The sequence below is a fragment of the Silurus meridionalis genome, chromosome 12 (genome assembly GCF_014805685.1).
Source record: "Silurus meridionalis isolate SWU-2019-XX chromosome 12, ASM1480568v1, whole genome shotgun sequence".
In the NCBI taxonomy this organism is placed as follows: domain Eukaryota; kingdom Metazoa; phylum Chordata; class Actinopteri; order Siluriformes; family Siluridae; genus Silurus; species Silurus meridionalis.
The window spans coordinates 7,473,993-7,496,619 of record NC_060895.1 but is presented as its reverse complement, the minus strand read 5'-3'; the positions used below and the strand labels follow the sequence as shown (position 1 = coordinate 7,496,619).

Genomic DNA, 22,627 nt, shown 5'->3' with positions numbered 1-22,627 from the left:
CACATAAGACCAATTTCTTTAGTCATTCATTGCAATGGGTTATACCAATGAATATAGCTGTGATGTGTGGCAAAAGATTAAGCTTTACAAAATGGCAGGTTGCTATAAGAAAAACATAAAACTGGACCACAAAATCAAGGTTCTACAATATCCATTCCCATTCCCTGACTTGAACCCCCTAGAAAACGATGGGTTACTTAATGTAATCCTGGGTTCTTTGATAACAGAGTGAGGTGTTTCACTATGGGAATTGCTTAGGGTGTGACTAACTACGGAAGCTTCTATGACATCGCGTCTGTTTTGACATAAAGTATCATCTTACAATATCATTGTAGCAAAATTTCTTCCCGTTCTTGTGCAAGGAGGGAAGTGCTGGTGAAACACCTCACTCTGTTTTAACGAACCCGCAATGTTAAGTGACCCATCGTTCTTTTTCTAACTTTGCTCAGAGTTTCACTATGGGAGAAATCGACCACTCCCGGATTGCACGTGATTCTGCTATACCAAATTACATGGGCTCTGACCTTCTGGCTCCTAGCACTGCATGTGCTAAGGATGACTTAGACACATTCAGTCTATAAAACCGCACAAAAGTGTGTGGCATAGCCCAAACAGCTGATGCACAAATCTTCTGAACATAAACTCCATTAAGTAGGGCCCATGATGTCGCCATCCCTCTAGTAAAGTGGGCCCTTAGACCCTCAGGGGCCTGAGAACCTCTGCATTCATATGCTAGAGATAAAGCCTTAACAATCCAGTGGGACAGCCACTGTCTTGACAATGGCTTCCCCTTGTAAGGAGCAGCCCAAGACACAAACAGCTGGTCATTTTTCCTGAAGCCTGCTGTTTTTTTTACTTATGTATGGACAGCCCGCACCGGACACTAGGAATTCAACCTCTCCTCCTCCTGAGAAGAAAATGGAGGAGGGTGGAAAGCCGAAAGCTTTGCACTGGAACATCTATAAGAAGAGTCCATTACTTTAGGTACAAACAGCGGGTTAGGGCAAAGGGAAACTTTAGAGAGCCCTGGGGCAAACTGTAAACAGGATGGACTGACAGACAGGGCTTGCAGCTCAGTCACACGCTTAGCTGTCACCAGAGACACAAGCAGCACCGTCTTAAGAAAGAGAAATTTCCACCCTATGCCATCCAATAGTTCGAAAGGGTGTTGAGAAAGGGCCTCCAAAACCATAGACAGATCCAACAGTTTAACCAGCTGCCTAGACACCGGCCTCTTACGGCGTGCTTCTTTCATAAAACGACTTATTAAAGGGTGCCGACCTGCCGGACGTTGCCAAACCCAACATGACATGCAGAAATAGCGGCTAGATATACTTTCAAAGTAGAAAAATCTTTTCCTTTGTCCAGCAAATCCTGGAGAAAACATATGTCTCCCACTGAGCACTGGAAAGAGGCAATGTGACTACAGCCACACCACTCTTCAAAGACTCGCCATTTGTTGTTATAAAGTGTGCGAGTAGATGATGCGTTGGCACTCTGAATAGTGTGTATAACTGACGAGGGTAAACAGCCAGACTCAAGGTTCACCTTTCACGGGCCAGGCCCAGAGAGCTATCCTGTCTGGGTGTGGATGATAAATCTCCCCTCCCGCCTGGGGCAGGAGGTCCCTCCGTGGAGAGAGTGGCCATGGCTGATCTGACAGCAGTTGAACTATCTCGCCGACCCAGTGTTTGGATGCCCAGCATGGAGCTATCAGAACCAGTGAGTGGGGGAAATCAAGTTTGGTGGAGGGAATGCATATAGAAGGACGTTTGGCTATGGGTAGGCTAAAGCATCCACACCCAACGGTGCATTTTTGTCCTTTAAAGAGAAGTACAGATGACAGAGTTTTCTCGCGAGGCGAAGAGATCTACGGCAGCGCGGCCTTTTCTCTGCCATATCTGCTCCACCACTTGGGGGTGCAGCTTACATTCCTCGTACAGGGGGTTTCCCCTGGACAATAAATTCGCACCATTTTCCATACGCCTAGGACGAGTGGCTTTGATAGATAAGAACCTCGTGTCGCACAACATTATCAGTTTTCTTGCCAACGCCTCGATGCCGGTTGATGTAAGCAACCACCGTGGAATTGTTGGTTTTCACTAGGACAGGTTGGCCCTTTATGAAGGTCAGAAAATGTTCCAGCAATAGAAACACTGCCAACAACTCCAAGTAGTTTCTATGTCTCAGGATCAGCTGTGGAGGCCAAACGGCATTCACAGCTCTGCCCAATAGTGTCGCTCCCCAGCCCACTAGGGATGCGTCCATCATCATAGTAATTCTTGATGACACCACCCCCAAGGGAATCCCTGCCTGAAGTGTCCCAGGGTTTCCCTATTGGTGGAGCGTTTTGACGCACACATGCGTTATTCTGACCTGGCAACTGAGATGTCGCCGGGGACACAACCGCATACGTGCAACCCATTGCTGAAAATTTCTTTTCATGAAATGTCCCAAATGTGATCCAGAATTTACCGAGGTCATTAAACCCAGCATTCGTAAGCACACTCTGAATGGGACCATAGTCCCCGTCTGAAAACGGGAGAGACACTGTATGAGAGATGCAATTCTCCTCTTTGTCATTGTGACTCAATAGGAGAGGGAATCTATACTGAGCCCCAGATAGTCCGCGCAATGCGCAGGTTTTAGGCAGCTCTTTTTCCTGTTTATTCTGAATCCCAAGTTGTAGAGATGTGACCATGCTCTTCGCATCTCTGATTGCTCGCTCTCTCGATTAGGAGCATATCAGATAATCGTCTATATAAGACAAAATTTGTATCCCGTTGTTCCTCAATGGTAAAAGAGCTCCACAAGAGCTCCACACATTTGCTGAAAGTTCTCGGAGCTAGAGACAGTCCGAACGGTATAGTTTGAAACTCGTAGGCAGTGCCTCTGTGTGCAAACCTCAGATATTTCCTGTGAGACGGGTACATGTCTATGTGAAAATACGCGTTCGATAGATCGATTGTTACAAACCAATTGTTTGGGCGAATCGACCGACAGAGCAGTTTGTGTGTCAACATTTTGAATGAGTATTTCCTTAGGTGCTTGTTTAACACACGTAGGTCTAAGATCAGACGAAGAAATGTACAGATTTTCTCCTCCTGCACAACTCTGATTGCCCTTTTGTTTAAAAGAGTGTCGATCTCGGCCATTAGGACATGAGCCGGTGAATTGAAGCTTATACCCCCGTAAAATAGTGCCTAACACCCAGGATTGGGCAGCGCATGCATGCCAGTTGAAAAGGCACGCAGAAAGAGGACCCCTGTATATATTTTCCTCTTCCTCTTTGGTCACACGTTGATGACATCACCACCGTCGCCATACTGGGTTCCGCTGTAGGAGCGAGCACTCCCTCCAGCGTTAAGACTAGGAGATTGCTTGATACTTCTTTGGTATTTTTGCAAACTATCGCCCTCAGCTGTCCGCCTGGATGGAAAAGTGCCACATTTATTGTTTTTTAACTTGGGTTGCATATCGCCTTCAGCCCGCTGCTTGGATGCGATGCTGCAATCTTTATTGCTCAGACGTCAAAACTGACTGGCGTCTGAACACATTCTGTGAGTGCTGTTGACACTGAACAGTTTTTCGAACTTGAGGAGAGCTTGAAGAGTGGAAGGAATAAAGACATATGTTAAAATCTGTATTACCCAAATAGGGTCTAATAAATGTCAACTATTACATTTTTAAATTTTTTTAATTTTTTAATTTGTGCCAATTCAATTGATTACTCAATTAAACTCAATTACTCAATAGAAGGTTTTTGCATTAATTAATTTTATTCTATTTTATTGTCAGAAAATATTGTTAATATAACACGTTAATTATAAACTGCATTAATAAAAAAAATAAGGCAATTCTATGCTTTGCATTTCTTCCTCCTAACTGTACAGAAATTTAACTGAACTGTAATTTTAAAACTGAGGCACCTACCCAACCGTGACTTAAAAATCAAGGTATCTTGTGTATAAGTTCAAATTTGATGCTTAGAGTGCAATTCTCTCATACTGACTACTGGATATTCAACATGGTACCTCATGGTAAAGACTCTCTGAGGATTTTAGAATTAGAATTGAGAACAGTAAATCCTATACAAGCTACACATTGTCTACTCTAAAGTATATCCAGGTATTATTTCTATAGTATTGTCACATGAGAACATAAATAACAGAAATAAAATGGTTGCTAAAATGTGAGAGGTGTACTCACTATTGCGAGATACTATATATATTTACTACTCTTCTCTCACTTAAATGGATACTTAGTACAAATACTCATTTAAGACAATGTTTCCTTTGTGACATAGTCTGGTCCAATAATCAGGCTAGAAGTAGCCATCAAGGCAGTTTGGGTCTATGGATTTATGCTGTTGGTGCCAAATTCTAAACCTAGAATCTGTGTGCCTCAGGAGAAATCGAGATTCATCAGACCAGACTTTGTTTTACCGTCTTCAAATGTTTGCTGCTGTGCGTGAAAAAATCCCAGAAGATCAGTAGTTTAGTTGCTCATAACAGCCCATCTGGCACCAACAATCATTCACGGTGATATCACAGGTTTATTTTTTCATTCTGATGGGTGATGTGAACATTACCATGAAGCTGCTGGCTTGACTTTATGCATTACACTAATGCTACATGATTAACTGAGTAGGTAAATGCATGAGAGAGTAGGTGTACAGGTGTTTTTTCTTTTAAGTGATCTGTGAGTGAAAACAGGAATAATCAACATGTGGACCTTAGGGACTGTTTTTGAGTTAGATTATGTGTTTGCTTTATTTATTTTGCTGACATGCTTATGTGAAGATTTTTTTAACTACATTGATTAAGCTATTAATGTACTAGTTTATCTACTTGGAAGTCAGCAGAAAGCTTTTTACCTTGTTTGTTCATATCCATGAGTTGGTCATATACTACTTAGCTGTTTTCAGGAGTATAAAGGCAAAAATGTATTCTTCTGCTGAAGTGCACATACTCTAAGTAGCCTCAGATTTTTGGATCCATCTGTGTGCAGTTGTATGAGAGATAAAAAAAAAACCTCAACAAGAATCATGGCATGTTTTGCCTCTCACACACACAGCCGTCTTCAAACGAAACGAAGTCAGTTTGTGCACCCAGTCACAGCAATTCTAGTAAGCAAATAGGAACACTAGCAGGACTGTCACTTCCTCTAACTGTTCTGAAGTTTGTGGTGTTGCAGGACTCATGCACTGACTGCAGGTTAGCACATAGATGACTCACTCTGGAGAAAAAACACAGTGTGTCATTACATTTTTTCCAAACAGATGTGCTGGCAAAGAAAAATGTCACAATAACATTAATTCAAAAGATTTTTTTTTGTCATTAAATAAGTGAGGCATGAAATCAACATGCATGCTTTTCACATCACACAAGAGCAGACAAATGCTTTTTATGTAATAGCTTTGTTCCTTTAAAAAGTAGTCACCTAGGTGCTGAAAGTACCTTTACTATCTAGTCTAATATTTAACAAAACAACTTGGTTAATTAGGTGGCATTCAATTGTCAATATGTTTAGCCAAAGACTAAAAGAGATTACAAATATAATTGCTAGTTATATGCTGCAGATCACAACAACTTTAAAAATACACTAAATTTCCATAAACAATCATTTCCATGTGGACATAACCGAAAGCTGTTTTCTCATGATGTCATTTTATGAAGAGAAACCCTTATACCTTGTGAATGAGACCGGTTGTAGGCATGCTAGCATCTTCACTATGGCTATCATTAATTTAATATTGATTTATCTTGCCATTAAATGATCATTCCTATAGTACTGTACTCTACACCAAGGATTCTCAACTTTTGCAAAATCACTACTACACATAGCTACTGTATGTAATGAAAATAAAATAACACACATAGCTATGTAATTAAGTGTGCATCAAATAATAATGTATTGAGGCTAGTTACTGGAGATTGTTTATTGTTACATTTTCCATTCTTAAAAAGTACAATAGTCATTAGAGTCAGGTGATAATTATTTATATGAACTTCATAATAGTTGTCAGTTTCAGCTTGCGCCCCTGATCAAAATGTAAATGCAATTTGTTAAAACATAATGCTTCAGGAGTTTGATAAGCTTTAGCTAAAATGTGAAACGCTGTGTCGAGCATAAAACTTTTGTGTTGAGATCATGGGAAAATTACAATGAGATTTCAATCAAACAAGGAAGAAAAAGGTAATAATGCATGGCCACTTACGACTTTTATGTGAAAACATGAAAAAAATTAGTTTTGTGCTTTGGCAGTCTTTGAGGATTAAACAATGGATTAAATGCAACAGTATTTTTTTTTTCCAATGAGTTTGTTGAAATATATATATATATAATATATATATAGTGGAACCTCGGGTTACGAGTTTAATTGGTTCCATCACTTTACTCTTAACCTGAAAAGCTCGTATCCCGATACAAATTTTCCCATAAGAATGAATAGAAACTTCAATAATTCGTTCTGGACAACCAAAAAGTGTTTCTTAAAAAAAAAAATAACCTGACTTCAACGAAACATTCATCGTAACACCTCTTGCAGTATCTAGATCAACTATTTTATCCTTATTTTTTAGTATTGTGCAGATAGTGGATGTTGGCCTGTTATAATGGCTTGCTATATCAACAACACGCATGCCATCGAGGTGTTTCTTGATTATCTCCTTCTTCATTTCCACAGTGATGGCTTTTTTCTTCTTTCCACCTTCTGCATCAGGCTTCTTTGTTGGCGGCATGGTGATAGGAATACGTTCAGTATTTAAAGTTCAGTAATTCCACACTGTTAGAGCGACGAGCGGATGTGTATGTGCTGCACGAGAGCGCAGCGAGAGCACGTGGCGATACGTAAAAAAACTAACCTGCCTGCGATTTTTCCGTGCGCAACGCTCGTATCCTAAAAAATTTCTCGTAACTAGAGCCAACATTTTTTATGAATTGAGACTCTTAACCTAAATTTTACGTATCCAGGGGCGCTCGTAACCCGAGGTTCCATTGTGTATATATATATATATATATATATATATATATATATATATATATATATATATATATATATGTATATGTATATGTATTTTGCTTTGGGAATGTTGATGGAGAACTATAGAGAAGGTCAGAAGGAGTTGCATTGTGTGTTTGTAAATTTAGAGAAAGTGTACGACAGGGTGCCAAGAGAGGAGTTGTGGTATTGTGTAAGGAAGTCAGGTGTGTCAGAGAAGTATGTGAGGGTGGTGCAGGATATGTATGAGGACAGTGTGACAGCAGTGAAGTGTGCAGTAGGAAGACAGACCGGTTCAAGGTGGAGGTTGGACTGCACCAAGGCTCGGGTCTGAGCACTTTCCTGTTTGCAGCGGTGATGGACAGGTTGACAGACGAGGTCAGACAGGAGTCTCCGTGGGCTATAATTTTGAGGATGATATTGTGATTTGTGGTGAGAGTAGGGAGCAGGTTGAGAAGAGCCTGGAGAGGTGGAGGTACATGCTGGAGAATAGGGGAATGAAAGTAGGAGTAAGACAGAGTACATGTGTGTGAATGAGAGGGAGGGCAGTGGAGTGGTACAGCTGCAGGGAGAAGAGGTGGGAAGGTGGAGGACTTTAGGTACCTGGGGTCAAATGTGCAAACTAATGGAGAGTGTGTTAGAGAAGTAAAGAAAAGAGTGCAGGCAGGGTGGAGTGGGTGGAGAAGAGTGGCAGGAGTGATTTGTGATAGGAGGGTATCTGCAAGAGTGAAATGGAAAGTTTATAGGACTGCGGTGAGTCCTGCGATGTTGTTTTAGAGGCAGTGGCATTGACTGAAAGACAGGAGATGAAGCTGGAGGTAGCAGAGCTGAAGATGTTGAGGTTTTCGTAGGGAGTGACGACGATGGACAGGATTAGAAATCAGTTTATTAGAGGGACAGCACATGTAAGACATTTTGGAGACAAAGTGAGAGAGGCGCAATTGAGATGGTTTGGACATGTGCAGAGGAGGGACATGGGGTATATAGATAGGAGAATGCTGAGGATGAAGCCACCAGGAAGGAGGAAAAGAGGCAGGCCAAGGAGGAGGTTTATGGATGTGGTGAGGAAAGACATGCAAGTAGTTGGGTTGAAAGAGGCAGATGTAGAGGACAGAGACAGATGATCCGCTGTGGCGACCCCTAATGGGAGAAGCCGAAAGAAGATGATGATTTTATATATATATATATATATATATATATATATATATATATATATATATATATATATACAGTGGAACCCGGTTATCTCGCCCTTGATTACCTAGACAACCCTATTAAGTCGACATTTTTGAAGTGGAACCGGTTTTATGTTGCCGAACCCTAATATCTCGAGCACAAGGGGTGAAAAATTTGCCATTTAACGTCGGTTATCTCGGTGCAGCCGCAGAAGAACTCGCGGAAGTGGCAGAAAAATCAAGTCTTACAGCTGCTGCAGGTGTTGTATTGTATACTGTTGAATCTCTGCTGTTAGTTAGTGCTAGTGTTCGTAGTGTTAGTAGGGGCGCGGCGCGGCTTTGGGAAGAAAATCGCAGCCGTTGAGAGAGTGCCGGTGGGAAGGCACGTACCGGGATATGCATGCGCGATAACAACGACCACCGTGAACCAACATATACCAACAATAATGGAGAGTGAGAGTGTGGAAGTTTAAATAGGAGCTGGTGATGGTGATAAATGAGCACCATATGTGCGCAATGAAGCCATGAGCTTCAGAGAAAGCGGCCGAGAAAGCACCTGCCACGCTGAAGGGGGCCGAAGGGGGCGTGGCAGGTGGATTCCTGACAGATAAACATGTACTGTATGTATTTTTATAGCATGCCTTCATCAAACAAATCGCGGCAACGCTGTTGTGTAAAAAAACCCTTCAAAATCATCATCATCTTCTTTCGGCTTCTCTCATTATGTGTGTGTGTGTGTGTGTGTGTGTGTGTGTGTGTGTGTGTGTGTGTGTGTGTGTGTGTGTGTCCATACTAAAGTATTATTATTATTATTATTATATATTTTTAGTATTTTCTTTTTCAGAATCAGAACACATCGGTTGCAGTTGCTTACAGTAAAATTAATGTAAAAATCTAAATAATGTAAATGTAAAAATTGTATTTTAAATACATACATAATATGTTATATATTAGGTATACTGTTAATGCTGTACAATCAATGTTTTTTTACAATCTTATTAAAATATGTGTAGCAGCAGTAACATGGAAGGCAGAAAAAGTCAGACTACAATGATATATTTGTTACATGGAAAGTAAACATTTACTTTTGCGATTTTGGCAGTGTTGCTACTGGCAAACGATTGTTTTGTATTTATTTACTATTGAATTTTACTTGTCCAGCATTAATAAAAGTAAAATCTCAAACATTAAACCACTTTTTCTTTATAACCAGTTATAAATATAGTTTTTTACAAGCATCAGACATCATTGATCTAGTTGATCTGAATCTTTTATGTCTTTTTAATTGAATACGTATAGTACATTTAAGAGATTATCCGTTTTTAATTTTAGCGAAAAATTTGTTCCCAAAGATTTCTTGTGATGAGTAATTGCACGTTTTTTTTTTTTCTTTTGTATAGGACTTTTAGCACCTCTGGTGCAATCCAGTGTTAAGTGTTTTAGCATTTTGGATGTCTCCTAAAATAATTGACATTCCATTATTAACACTAAATGGAGGTGATTCATTCGTTGGGCAGGAGGAAATAGTGCATACAGGTGAAACTGATAATGGGGGGACATGACAGAGCCAGAGCTGGATTGAACAGGAACAGAAGAAGGCGCTGCGACAGCTACCAGGAGGAGGCTAATGACGAGCCGTTTCTCTCTGTGTGTGTGTGTGTGTGTGTGTGTGTGTGTGTGTGTGTGTGTGTGTGTGTGTGTGTGTGTTAATGGGCTGGGGTGATTTCAGCTCCAGAGGGATTCTATTCTTTGATATGATCACCCTTAGGCTCCAGCCACAGGGCACAGGACATTCTTTTAATCTGTCAGTCATCCACTCAGGATTCATCGTTTCCGTGGCATTTCTGTTCCTGTCTTATCTGTAATGCTGTTAGATGCAGTGTACAGGCGATATTTCAGTCAATGTCTACTTCATCATTTCTCTAGAAAGGAGCTTTCTTTTGCTTCACTTTTCCCTTTTGTGGAACGGTATCATGTCATGTTGGAAATGGTGAAGAAGAAACCATGTCAGGTCGCTTGCTTTGTCTGCAAAATTGTTTGTTTTTGTTTAAAAAAGCATGTGTACAGTCATGAAAACACATTATTGCTACGTTCTTGAGGCAGAAAGACTAAAAACGACAAATAAAGACAAAAAAACATTGATCAATTTATCTTATTTTTGCAAAAGAACTTTTTTGTTCTAATCTGTCTATGTTGTAGATCTATATTAACGGACAAGTCAAGGAGAGTGAAATACTCTGTCGCTCTGTCTGCCTCTCTCTCTCTCTCTCTCTCTCTCTCTCTCTCTTGCTCTCTCTCTCTTTCTCTCTAATAGCCCTGAGAGATGATTTCCGTCAGGCCCCGAGCGATGTGGTGGTTGCAGCGGGGGAACCTGCTGTGCTGGAGTGTGTCCCACCGCGCGGCCACCCCGAGCCCAGCATCTTCTGGAAGAGGAACAACGTCCGAGTGAGCGACAAAGACAGCAGGATCTCTGTGAGTCTGCAGCAATCTATTGATTGGAGCCTGAGGGAATTAGGGGTGGAAGAAATAAGGCTAATAGCAGTGAGTGCTGATTGCCAAGTACTTATTGGAGCTTGACCCTTGACCTGGAATGACATCAGCGGGCCGGCTCCCAGTGCAGTCAAGATTTTCTCGAAGGATGTGCATCAGCATCTTTAGAACCAATTCGTGTCTTCTTTGAGTTAGATTGCTTCGGACAGATGTTATTGTCATTGCTGCTGTAGGTGCTGCATCCAAATCAGGAAGCAAATTGCTTTGAGAAGAAAGAAGGACTGATTGATGCTCCCAAGCTCTTTGTCGATCTGAAGTGTGAAGCGAAAATGTAACTGTCAGCAAGCAGAGTGTGTGATTGCTTTGTGTTTTCTCAGATGCGCGGCGGCAAGCTGATGATCTCACACACCCGGAAGAGTGACGCAGGCATGTACGTGTGTGTGGGCTCCAACATGGTGGGAGAGAGGGACAGCGATCCGGCTGAGCTGGTGGTTTTTGGTGAGGCCTTCAATCCTCTTCACATTTATCAATATAAACATTTCATGTAAAAGTGAATGAATGTCTGTGTGTGTGTCTGTGTCTGTGTGTGTGTGTGTGTGTGTGTGTGTATGAGCAGAGAGACCAGTGTTTATTCGTAGGCCGGTGAATCAAATAGTGCTCGCAGATGAAGCAGTGGACTTCCTGTGCGAGGTCCATGGAGATCCGGCCCCCACCATCCGCTGGAGGCGTGAAGGCGGAGAGCTGCCTCGTGCCAGGTCGGAAACCAGACATAAGGCTTTTATAACACTTCAAATATTTTGTTAATTATAAAATAAAAAAGGATTAGACTAATTACCCATATGATTACATGAGTAATGATCTGATATATGTTATGAAAATTTTTATGCGATTACAATATGCATAATAAACACGATTATACAAAATGTTCTTTTTTTTTTATAGGCACAGGGAAAAATCTCATAGCCATAAATTATTATATCGCATGTACCATGGCCAAAAATTGTATATACATGGTTTTCAGTTAATTACTTGGCAGGAACAGGTAAAAAAAATCCCCTCAGCAGCTCTAGCACACGCACAAATCCACACGCCTATGTCTTTAAAATTCTTCGCACAATACACAGACTTGGGTGTTGACATAAATGTTAGGCATGTAGATAATTTAATAAAGATAGCAAGGATTAGTTGTCATGGGGAAGCAAATTTCAATAAGCAAAACACTTGAGATGTCTGCCATTGGCAAGAAAATTGGCTTGTCACTTGAAATATTTTGAAGTAATTATTTGATGCAATTATTGAATGTTCTGCAATCCTGTTCGAAATGTTCAGTCATGGTAAAAGGTTAGAACGGCTCCATAACGCTGTGAATGGACAGAAAATATGAACCGTTGCAGTATAACACAATGGTGTTAGAGGTGAGGACTGATGAGTGAGTGTATGTGAAATTCCTCACACCTTCAATAGCAGCGATTTGTTCTTTTCTTCGGGTGGGTGTAGATTTGAGATCCGCAGCGACAACACGCTCCGTCTGGTGAAAGTGCGAGAGGAGGACGAGGGGACGTACACGTGTGTGACGGAAAACAGCGTGGGCAGATCCGAGGCTTCGGCGACGCTGCAGGTCCACGGTACACAAATAAAATGCAGGGCAACACGTTTTTTAAAGACACACACACAGTTCATGAAGACGCACATGTGGGCACTCTGCAGCACTCATAAAATATAAAGCAGATGTCTGTGTTAATGGGTCTGTGTGTACACTCATCCTTGATTTCCATTAAGCTGATCTGATTACGGCTCTTTGGGCCTGTCGGATGCCATCAGTGTTATCTTGGAGAATTCAGATGGAAGAAGTGTGTTTCTAAGCTTTTTGTTCTCCGTCACAGACACTACACGCCGCTCGTGGTAAAGCATATGGATTACCACATCTGACGGCCATTAGGGAAGCAAGGCTAAGAGATCGAGAACAGAGTATTAATAGAATTTGTCTCTCTCTGTGTGTGTGTGTGTGTGTGTGTGTGTGTGTGTGTGTGTGTGTGTGTGTGTGTGTGTGTGTGTGTGTGTGTGTGTGTGAGTGTGGCTTAGTCTTTCTTTTGTGATTAGGACAAAATATCCCCACGAGAAATTTCTGAAAGTTTTGACTTTTTGGGGACACTAAGCGTTTCCTCATGAGGAAAAATGGCAGCGTTTTTAATTAAAACAATAAAATAGTCAAAATGCTTTCTGGTTTGTTTCTAAGGTTAGAGTTTTACAGGAACAGCATCAAATAGTGTACAAAGTGCATCTTTCCTGTACTTCAGTAATACCCTGTTTAAATATCCCTCCATAAAAATTAAAAGTATTTGTTTGACATTATTACCGTAATTTCCAGACTATTAAGCGCACCCAAATATAAGCCGCATCCACTGAATTTGCCAAAGATTTTTATTTTGATCATAAATACGCTGCACCTGTCTATAAGCGGCAGGTGTCTACACTGAAACTAATGAACTTTACACAGGCTTTAACGAAAGACAGTGTCTGTTACACGGCTTGTATCTAAACAGTAGCCTACCAAGAAAGTATTTGTTCACTGTCTTCCTCCTTCCTTTCACAACAATTTCTCTCAGGAGTTTATCTTTTGGCATCGCCGTGTGTTTCAAAATCACCATCGGTGAAGCTTTTCTCACGATGCCGTGCAGCTCAGAACACAGGTGAAGTGTGTTTTTTCATGCCCGGTTGTTTTCAGTGTGACGAATGATTCGCATTTCCTGTAGACAGTCCGAGTGAGCGGCAGGTCAAACGTCAGAGGAACGTCATCCATATTTATGATGTGGTGCGGCCCGATTCAGTGGGAGCGCATCTGATTTAATATAAAGAGTTTCATTGGTTAACCTGAACCCGTTCGGCAATTTCATTGGTATAATGTTATGGGGTTCAGTTTTTTGGCTTGAAGTTTGTGAAACCGGGAAAAACCCAGGAAAAATCCATATATAAGCCACTTTGTTGTTTAAGCCACAGGGTTCAAAGCGTGGGAAAAAATTTGTGGCTTATAGTCCGGAAAATACGGTACTTGTGCAAAAGTACAAATGTACTTGATTTTGGAATGGACTTAAGTTTAGAAAATTACAGATCTATGAGAAATATAGTTTGATAATTGATACAATTAATAGTGTTATATCGTCCTGCACATCGGGGCTTTTTAAAGAGAGTTCCTTATCCTTGTATGTTTATTTCTAATCAACAAGCCAGTGGTGATTGTGACAAGGGAAAAACTCCCTGAGATGGTTCGAAACCCATTCTCATGTGAGTGGCACCGAATTTTCATTCATTACAGTTCCATTATTGTTGAGGTGTGCAGTTATAGCTACCTAACTGCAAAACTGTTTATGCAACCTGTGGTCCTGAGCCATTGTAGTAGACAGTTGGTAGTAATTACAGTCCAAATCCATCCTTAGGTTGCTCTGGAACTTCTTGGATCTTTATACTGTAGAGGTAAAACCATCCCCAGCCGCACAGAGTGGTCTCCAAATGAAGAGAACTCCATCCAGTGGACCATGGAGTTACGTGTGAAAAGTAAAAGTGAAAAGTACACTATCACCCGCTCAGATTAAAATTTCCCCAAAATGAAAATGCTCTGAATAAGTACACATACTTGAAAAATGTGATTAAGTACAATATGAAGTACAAATACCTTGTTACTGTCCTCTATCGAATAGCATTAATTAGCTGCATTAGTATTCATTTCAGTTAGTATTAGTAAAAAACTAAACTTTCTGACAAAAAATGCTTTTTTCAGCACTTTTATCCCAGATTAAAGTTAGGTGTCGATTTGGGGATTTTTAACTGCAGTTAAACACAAAACAAATGATAAATTGCGAAAGCAATAAGCATTTGTGTGTGAGAGAGAGACAGAGAAACTGGAGGCTTTTTGAAACGGTTATGAGGCTTAATGAGATAAAATCTTGTTTCTTACTGTACTTCAGTGCTGTAGAGAAATAAGTTTCAATTAACATCCATTTGCAGACAGACAGAAAGTGAAACAAGCTTTTGGAAAAGACAAGCCTTTTCTCCTCGTAATAGACTTATCTCGGTCATCTTTAAAAGTGTCCTCTGCTTGCTAAGATTTGGAATTACCTAATGTCCTCCAGATTAAGGCTTGGCCACCCACACATCTGTTGTTTTTCCATTTATCAAGTGAGAGTATCTGTTTAAAAGCCAGACCCAAAACCCTCTTATGACTTAGTAGTGACTCAGTCATGTGACTACTAATGAACCCCAGTGTCTCGATCATCTAAAATTTATTGGACATGGACCACAGAATGGGAAATGAGGCAAGGAGGTGATATTAAGTTCAAACTCTAAATATTTCATCCTTCAGAGGAAGCTTTCTTCAGTATGGCTCATTATCTCTAAATCTGATGTACACTTTCTGCTCCTGTATATGGATGACTGAGTTAATTGGTACGGCTTTTTTTTCTCTCTCTCTCTCTTTCTTTTTTTTTTTTCTCTCTCTAGAGTGTTGTGGTAATCGGCCGCTTTATTTCATTCTCTTTTTGTCTCTGGATTGCTGTGGTAATCGCTCACTTGTCACACTAGACAATTGTGCTCTTGGAATTCAGTTTTTCCTGGTTGCCTTTGCAGTGCAAGTACTTATTTGCGTGGGCGTATGATAGTTCACTCAAGACTCTCTCTCTCTCTCTCTCTCTCTCTCTCTCTCTCTCTCTCTCTCTCGCTCTCTCTCTCGCTCTCTCTCTCTTTCCATTTCTTTTTCTCACACCCTCTGCAACATGACTGCTATGTTTATATGCCGGCTGTGAAATTTCTTGAGCAGCAGGATAGAAGACTGGTTATCAAAACAAAGGCCCACACAGCACTCAGATCTGTGGCTTATAAATCCATAAGATGGCTGTGAGGTGGATTCTTCACAGCTTCCCAATTGGTGAGATTACAGATCATCTCTGAGAACTTGCGAAAAACGTAATTTATTAAATTGTTACTGTTTTATCAGAAAAAAAGCAGCTAATACAGCCTGGTTTGATATCATTTTGCTGCTGGCGAAACAAGTTCCAACATTGTGTATAAGCAGAGGATAAATTAGATGGAAGTGCAGAGGACTGTAGCTCCTGTGCTATAATTTGATAGAAATGTAAATTATAGCCTGGCATAATAGTAATAATAATCATTTTGATGTAACACAGTTTTGTGCTGCTTTACAGAGGGAGGCATTCATTATGAAATTGTAAAATGTTTTCCTTCATTCAAGGCAATGACTGTAAATAAATGTGTTCATTAAAGAAAAAATGTGTTAATTTTGCTGCTTTAACTTAGGCTACTGACAGTTCTGGTTGCAGTTAATAAAATGTAATTAAAGCCCTTTGTGGAAAGAAAAACAGTGGTTAAGAAATTTGTTTAGTTTTTGCACATTTTATTGTTATGTATTACTTTTAAATTTGGCCACAGACTATAATTTATAAAGCCAGAGAAAAGGTATGTTGTTGAAATTTTGCAAATATATTAAAAATCTTTCATTTCAACAAGTATACAGACTGTCTGCTAAAGCAAATTATTTGCATCCTATTTTCATTGAATATTTTTAGATGTCCTTTGAACGTGACTGGAGTTCTCCTGTAGCAAACATCTTCATTTGTAAGCTTCCATGATTCTAAAATACATGTATGTTCAAAAATCAAAGTCATGGTGGTAGCGTTACGTCAATGGAAACCAGCGCAGTAGTTAAAATGTTGGACTTCTGATTAAAGGGTAGTGAGTTCACATCCCATACCACGAAGCCGCCACTGCTGGGTTCTTAAGCAAGGCGCTAAATCCTCAAATATTAGTTTAGATAAGACACGTTATAAGGCATTCTGGATAAGGGCAGCTGCCAAATGCTGAGATAGATAGATAGATAGATAGATAGATAGATAGATAGATAGATAGATAGATAGATAGATCAATAGATCAATAGATCAATAGATCAATAGATCAATCGCATTTCAGCAACCATTTAAGTATTTCTTCTCAAGGGACAATACTATAGAAATGAAACTTGGATATACTTTAGAGTAGTCAATGTGCAGCTTGTATAGCAGTATAGAATTCCTGTCCTGAACGTACAGCCATCATTCTTAAAATAGCTTCCAACAAAAGTCAGTACACCTTAAGTACCATATTTTTCGGACTATAAGCCGCTACTTTTTTCCTACATTTTGAACCCCGAGGTTTAAACAACGAAGCGGCTAATTTATGAATTTTCCCGGTTTCACAAACTTTAAGCCAAAAAACTGAGCCCCATAACATTAGACCAATGAAATTTCAAACGGAAACAAAAAAACGCACCTCACCTGTGTTCTGAGCTGCACGGCATCGGGGGAAAAAAACGTTTTTTTTAAACGCACGACGATGCCAAAAGATAAACTCCCGAGAGAAATAGTTGTGAAAGGAAGGAGGAAGACAGTGAACAATGACTTTCTTGGTCGGCTACTGTTTAGATACAAGCCGCTGTAACGCGATGAGTCTGGGTGAAGGGAGAGCTCGCTAACTCAGGTTTCCAAAACTCATGCTTTTTTATTTTTCTTGGCAACAGCGTTAAGGGTTAGTCAAAGAAACTTAGAAATGAGCATCAGAAAATAATAAGGACATAATCCTCGTCTTGAACACACGCAGTAATACTGGAAAAATGCAGTGCCAGGCTATTCCCAAAATACCGCTATGCTCTTAAAGGAAGCGCAACATGTTTCACCCGTTACACCGTGTGTAACGTGTCTTTCGTTAAAGCCTGTGTAAAGTACATTAGTGTAGACTTATTTATGTTAAAAACAAAAATATTTGTAAAATTCAGTGGGTGTGGCTTATATATGGGTGCGCTTTATAGTCCGGAAATTACGGTAAACATGTCAAAACTGTGTCCAAAGTGTCAATATTGTGTGTGAGCACCATTGTTATATTGCATTGACTTAATCTTCCTGGGCATGAAATTCACCAGAGCTGCATAGGCTGCTGCTGGAATCCTCTTCCACTTCTCCATAATGGCATCACTGAGCTGCTGGATGTTAGACACATGGCCCGTCTCCTCCTTCTGCTTGAGGATACCCCACAGGTGCTCAATAGGTTTTATGTCAGAAGGCAATCTTGGCCACTCCATTACCTTCACCTTCAACTTCAGCAAGGCAGTTGTCACAATTTTCTTGGTGCTCCTCACCAGGGCATTGCCACACATGCTGGACACCATCTGAGCCAAACAAGTTTCTCATCAGACCACAGGACAATGTTTCCAGTAATTCATGCTCTTGGACAGGTTTGTCTTCAGCAAACTGTTTGCAGGCTTTCTTGTAAGCTAGATTCAGAAAAGGCTTTCTTCTGGGACAATGGCCATGCAAACAGGCTTGTTGGCAGTGTAATTTGCACTGCTCCTCAGAGGCTGTAAGCCAGTGGTAACGCTAGTAGGCACTGGTCTGGAAGTGCTGAACAAACGCTTTCTCTCTCTACGCTAATTTCTCTCCACTGCTTCTCTTTCTCTCCCCATCCCGAGGCATCCTGAGGTTTGGCCAGCTCCAGTCACATCCCACCTCATGAAGATTATGGACCTTTGAAGAAGTAGATGCCGAACTCGCAAACATACCGTACCATCTAGAGACGTACCAGTGCCAATTGGATCCCACTACATGTGTGGAGATTTGACATTGGACCTCCTGGAGTGTTTAAAGGCTCTGGCATGGAGAAACCGGTGCTGGATCTTTGATGATCACAAATGTTGAGCTCAGTAGCTCCTAGTTTTATAACCATAAAGACTGTAGAAAGAACATTACTTATAATCTTATACTCCAGTACTCATGTTAGTTCTCTCTCTCCAGTGTTCTGTATTGTTGAAAGAATTGTGATCAAACTCTTGATGTCACCCAAATGAGGATGGGTTTCCCTTTTGAGTCTGGTTCCTCTCAAGGTTTCTTCCTCATAACATCTGAAGGAGTTTTTCCTTGCCACAGTCACCATGGCTGCTCATCAGGGATAAATGCACACCATTCACTTTGATGTTGATTTCTGTAGAGCTGCTTTGAGACATTGTCCGTTGTGAAAAGCGCTATAGAAATAAACTTGACTTGACTTTCCTGGGCTGAGACAAGCTAGCCAGCTTCGGGCTTGGGCGATATTTCCTCACAATGTCTAACTTTTCTTGAAAATGTATTATTAAGAATGATTAGGAATTAATTTCTCTTTCTCTGTAGGCATAAAAAGTCTAATTAAGATGTATTTATGTGTGTAGATCGCTACAGACGTGTTTTAGCAGTCGAACTCGGTTTAACAGTCTGTACAGATTTCCCTCTGACCAACCAATCAGAGGACGAAAAAATGCTGATGCTATTCTGGGCCAGCTAGCTTGCCCTGTGAGGCGAATATGAAATCTGATTGGTTAAAGTAACAGATTTATTTCTAATAGAGACAAACATAAAAAGGCCAGCAGTACTGACTTTGAAGGCTCTGGGCAATTTGGATTGACATGGCAGCACATAAAGGCTGAAATCTGATTGGACAAAACATCTAACATCCACATACACGTATTGGAAGCAGTGCAGCCAAGAAAAACGCAATAAATTATGGGAATAAATTAATAAAATTTAATGGAACAAATATTAGAATTTGGGTTGTAAATGTAGGTCAGTGCTTCTGATGGTGTTTAGGCCAGCAGAGAAGGCTTTGCTGGCCCTGATCGCCCACCACTAAAAAACATGAGCTTGATGAATAGGACATGTGGCTTTGCATGGTTACATGAGGTACAGCTGTTATCACCCTAAGTGCATATACTGTAAGGGGTGTACTCACTTTTGTGAAATACTGTATATATACAATATATATAGAGGAATTTGGGATGTACATTATATGTACAACTGTACAAAAGTTATACACGGTGTATATACAAATGATATATTGATATGTAGGAGATGATCTAGGATATTCTATGAATTTGTAATTATATACAGTATTATTATCTAGAGATGATTTAGAAGGACAGAGTGAAGTTGAACTACATAATAAATACTGGCAGTAAAATTAGTAAGCATCAGTGAGCCCTCAGTGTCCTAGCGGTGTAGTGTAGGTGCGATAGTCGATAGAAGAAAGCTGGACCTGAACCTGCTGGCTCTGCTGTGCATGTTCCTATATCTTCATAGGCTGATTTATTGTTGTTGCTTATTTGGCTGACCATGGCGGTGTCATCTGCATACTTGATGATGTTGGAGTTATACAAAGGAACACAGTCATGGGTGAACAGGCAGTAGGTGTCCCAGGAACTTTCTACGGAGTCAAACATTGTTGAGACCTAGACCTGAGCACGTGTTTTAAACATAAAATGTAATATTTTCATTGAGAATTGAAGGAAGATTGGAACCACTAGGACTCTTTCTGTGTTTCTAAGCAAGCTGAAAGGGCCCAGCGATCACTTTAACAGAGAATTATCAGTCCTTCACAGATATGGAAGAACCTGTCATAAGAACAAATATACTTCATCAATCAGACCTTTATGGTAGACTGACTAGACAGAAGGTACTCCTGAGTAAAAGGTATATGGAAGGCACTTTAATACTCTAAGAGCATGAGGAAAACATTCTCTGGTGACTATAGTCTTTGGGCAGAACTCCAAATGCTATGTCTGGAAAAACTATTTTGCTTATCAGCTAGTAATGCAATCCTTATGAATGGGAGACTAAGAGGATTTACCCATGTACAGAATAGAAAGACCTGTCTAATAAGACATGGGGCTAAATTTGCTCTACAAGGTGCTTCTAAAAATTAATGAATACATTTCCATGATATTACTGTTGAGAAAAATGTAACACTACTGTCCGTACATTGTTGGCACCCACTAAGACCCATTTCCTAAATCCCAATTTACCCCGTGTAAACACACACTACTATCTTGAGACACAGCTTTGCCACATTTTTCCAGAACCACATTCTCTGATCTGCATTCCCCATTAATTAATTGCCCTAATCCTGTATGACTGGAGGTTAAATTTAATTTCAACATGAAAATTACAACACTCAGGGGCTCAGGAATAAATAAACTTATCTGAGCTCTTTAAAAATACAACAGTCATTGACTTTAATAGGAACGTCTGTACACCTGCTCATTCATACAATGATATTTTCACACACGTGTCTATAGAGACTAAATACAATGGTATGTAAAACAAAAAGAAGAATATAGAATTTCATTGGGGAGAAATGGCTTGCCTTATAAATGAGCGACATTAATAAAGCCATACCAGTTGTAGCTTACAGAACTATACAAGTACTTGTAATGCAAGTAAAACTATTAATGATTTAAATAATAAACTATTAACAGTAAATTAATAATATAAATAACTACTCTTTAGTACTGTGGTGAGCAGAAAAGCACCTCATCATGCACAACATCTTAAACTTTGACATGGATGGATTACAAATGCAGAAGTCCACGTTGGGTTCTATTTTTTTAAGCTGAGAACAAGAATCTGAGGCTATACTGCACACATTGTCACCAAAAGATATTTGAAGACCAGCCAAAAATGCTATGATTGGCAGATTGAAGAATTTTATGAATAGCAAGTAGAAAAATTTACAGATTCCTATTAGTGGCAGTTGGGTGTATTTTTATTTTTACATTTTATTTCATATTTTTGCACTTGCATGGACAAAGCACTTGTTACGTTTTTTTTTTCCAAAAAGATAAACAGGGATGGGAAAAAATATATTAAATAGGCCTACAATAAATTGGCAATTTTATCAGTGGTAATGGTCGGAATGTTTAGTTAGGATGTGATTTAAAAAGTCCTAGTTTTCTTTTGCTCACATGCACCAGTCAGCGGTGATGTGTTCAAACCGTTTGGACAGCAAATAAACAGAAATGTCAGCTGTGTGGAAAGATTTCACAAAATTCTATCAAGGACATTAGATAAGAGATTTATAATCATGGCACATGCCAAGTATGATGATGGGATACAATGCCCAAGGACTTTGATGCACCACTTGGAAACATGGCATCCCTCGGAATGTGCATAATGGAGCACAACAACAGAAGCAAAAAGCCATCTGCAGCCACAGAAAAACTTACAAAAGATAGTGCTAAAGTACAAAGTGTATTCAAAACTATTGTATTTCAATGATTTGGTATGGCCAAGTGTTTCCTGTTCTCAAGGACATAGGATTTAATCAGAAAGTTGGAAGAAGGTTGCTGTATTTTTCAGATACGTGTCTACTGGACAAACATTCCAGTGGAAAACATTATGTGGACATCTGATCTTATGTGCTTTTTGAACATGCCATTACTTCTATTTGTGAGGTCAGGCTTTGAGGTCAAGCCATGGGGTGCAGCCAGTATTCCAATCAGTATCAACATCAATAATAAAAATGCATTTTGTAATGCATGAATGTAAATTTGATCTCTCTCCTCTCCTCTCCTCTCCTCTCCTCTCCTACTTTGCAGTCCCCCCACAGATTGTCCTCCAGCCCCAGGACCAGGTCTCAGCCCAAGGACAGACTGTCACTTTCCGCTGTGGCACAAAAGGCAACCCTCCTCCAGCAGTTTTCTGGCAAAAAGAAGGGAATCAGGTACAGATGTATCTCTGCACTAGCTAATGTGGCTTTGTTTTGTTTTTCAGCTCTACTTCATGCTAACTCTCAATAACAACACAGCGGTATTTGCTGATGAGCTATTATGTGTGGGTTACAGAAGCCTAAACATTCAAAGCTCTTGTTGATCATTTCTTTCATTTTTGCATCTCGTCGTGTTCATCCATGATTCATTAAGTTGTTCCGAACCTGCCAACAAGCCAGAGCCTCTTAATAAGCAGTCCCTCTGCCCTCCCCCTCACCAATGCTGATTAGGTACGTTGCGCTGATTACACTGAAGTGGTAAATCAAAACCTCAGCTCATTTCATCTCAGCAGATATAAAGAGGCAGATCTGCATTGGTATGGGAGTGCATCATGAGAAGGGGGCTTTTGTG

General features: G+C 40.2%; 1 protein-coding gene across 2 annotated transcripts in view; it reads left to right on the top strand.

Moving 5' to 3' along the window:
- The window catches only part of LOC124394864 (roundabout homolog 2-like), a 91,286-nt gene that overhangs the window by 28,343 nt on the left and 40,316 nt on the right, over window positions 1-22,627 (top strand). For both annotated transcript variants that reach the window (XM_046863346.1, XM_046863347.1), the window contains exons 3-7: window positions 10,493-10,650; window positions 11,046-11,166; window positions 11,285-11,423; window positions 12,166-12,293; window positions 22,106-22,230. In XM_046863346.1, coding sequence (XP_046719302.1) covers window positions 10,493-10,650; window positions 11,046-11,166; window positions 11,285-11,423; window positions 12,166-12,293; window positions 22,106-22,230 — 671 coding nt within the window. The remainder of the gene's footprint in view (window positions 1-10,492; window positions 10,651-11,045; window positions 11,167-11,284; window positions 11,424-12,165; window positions 12,294-22,105; window positions 22,231-22,627) is intronic.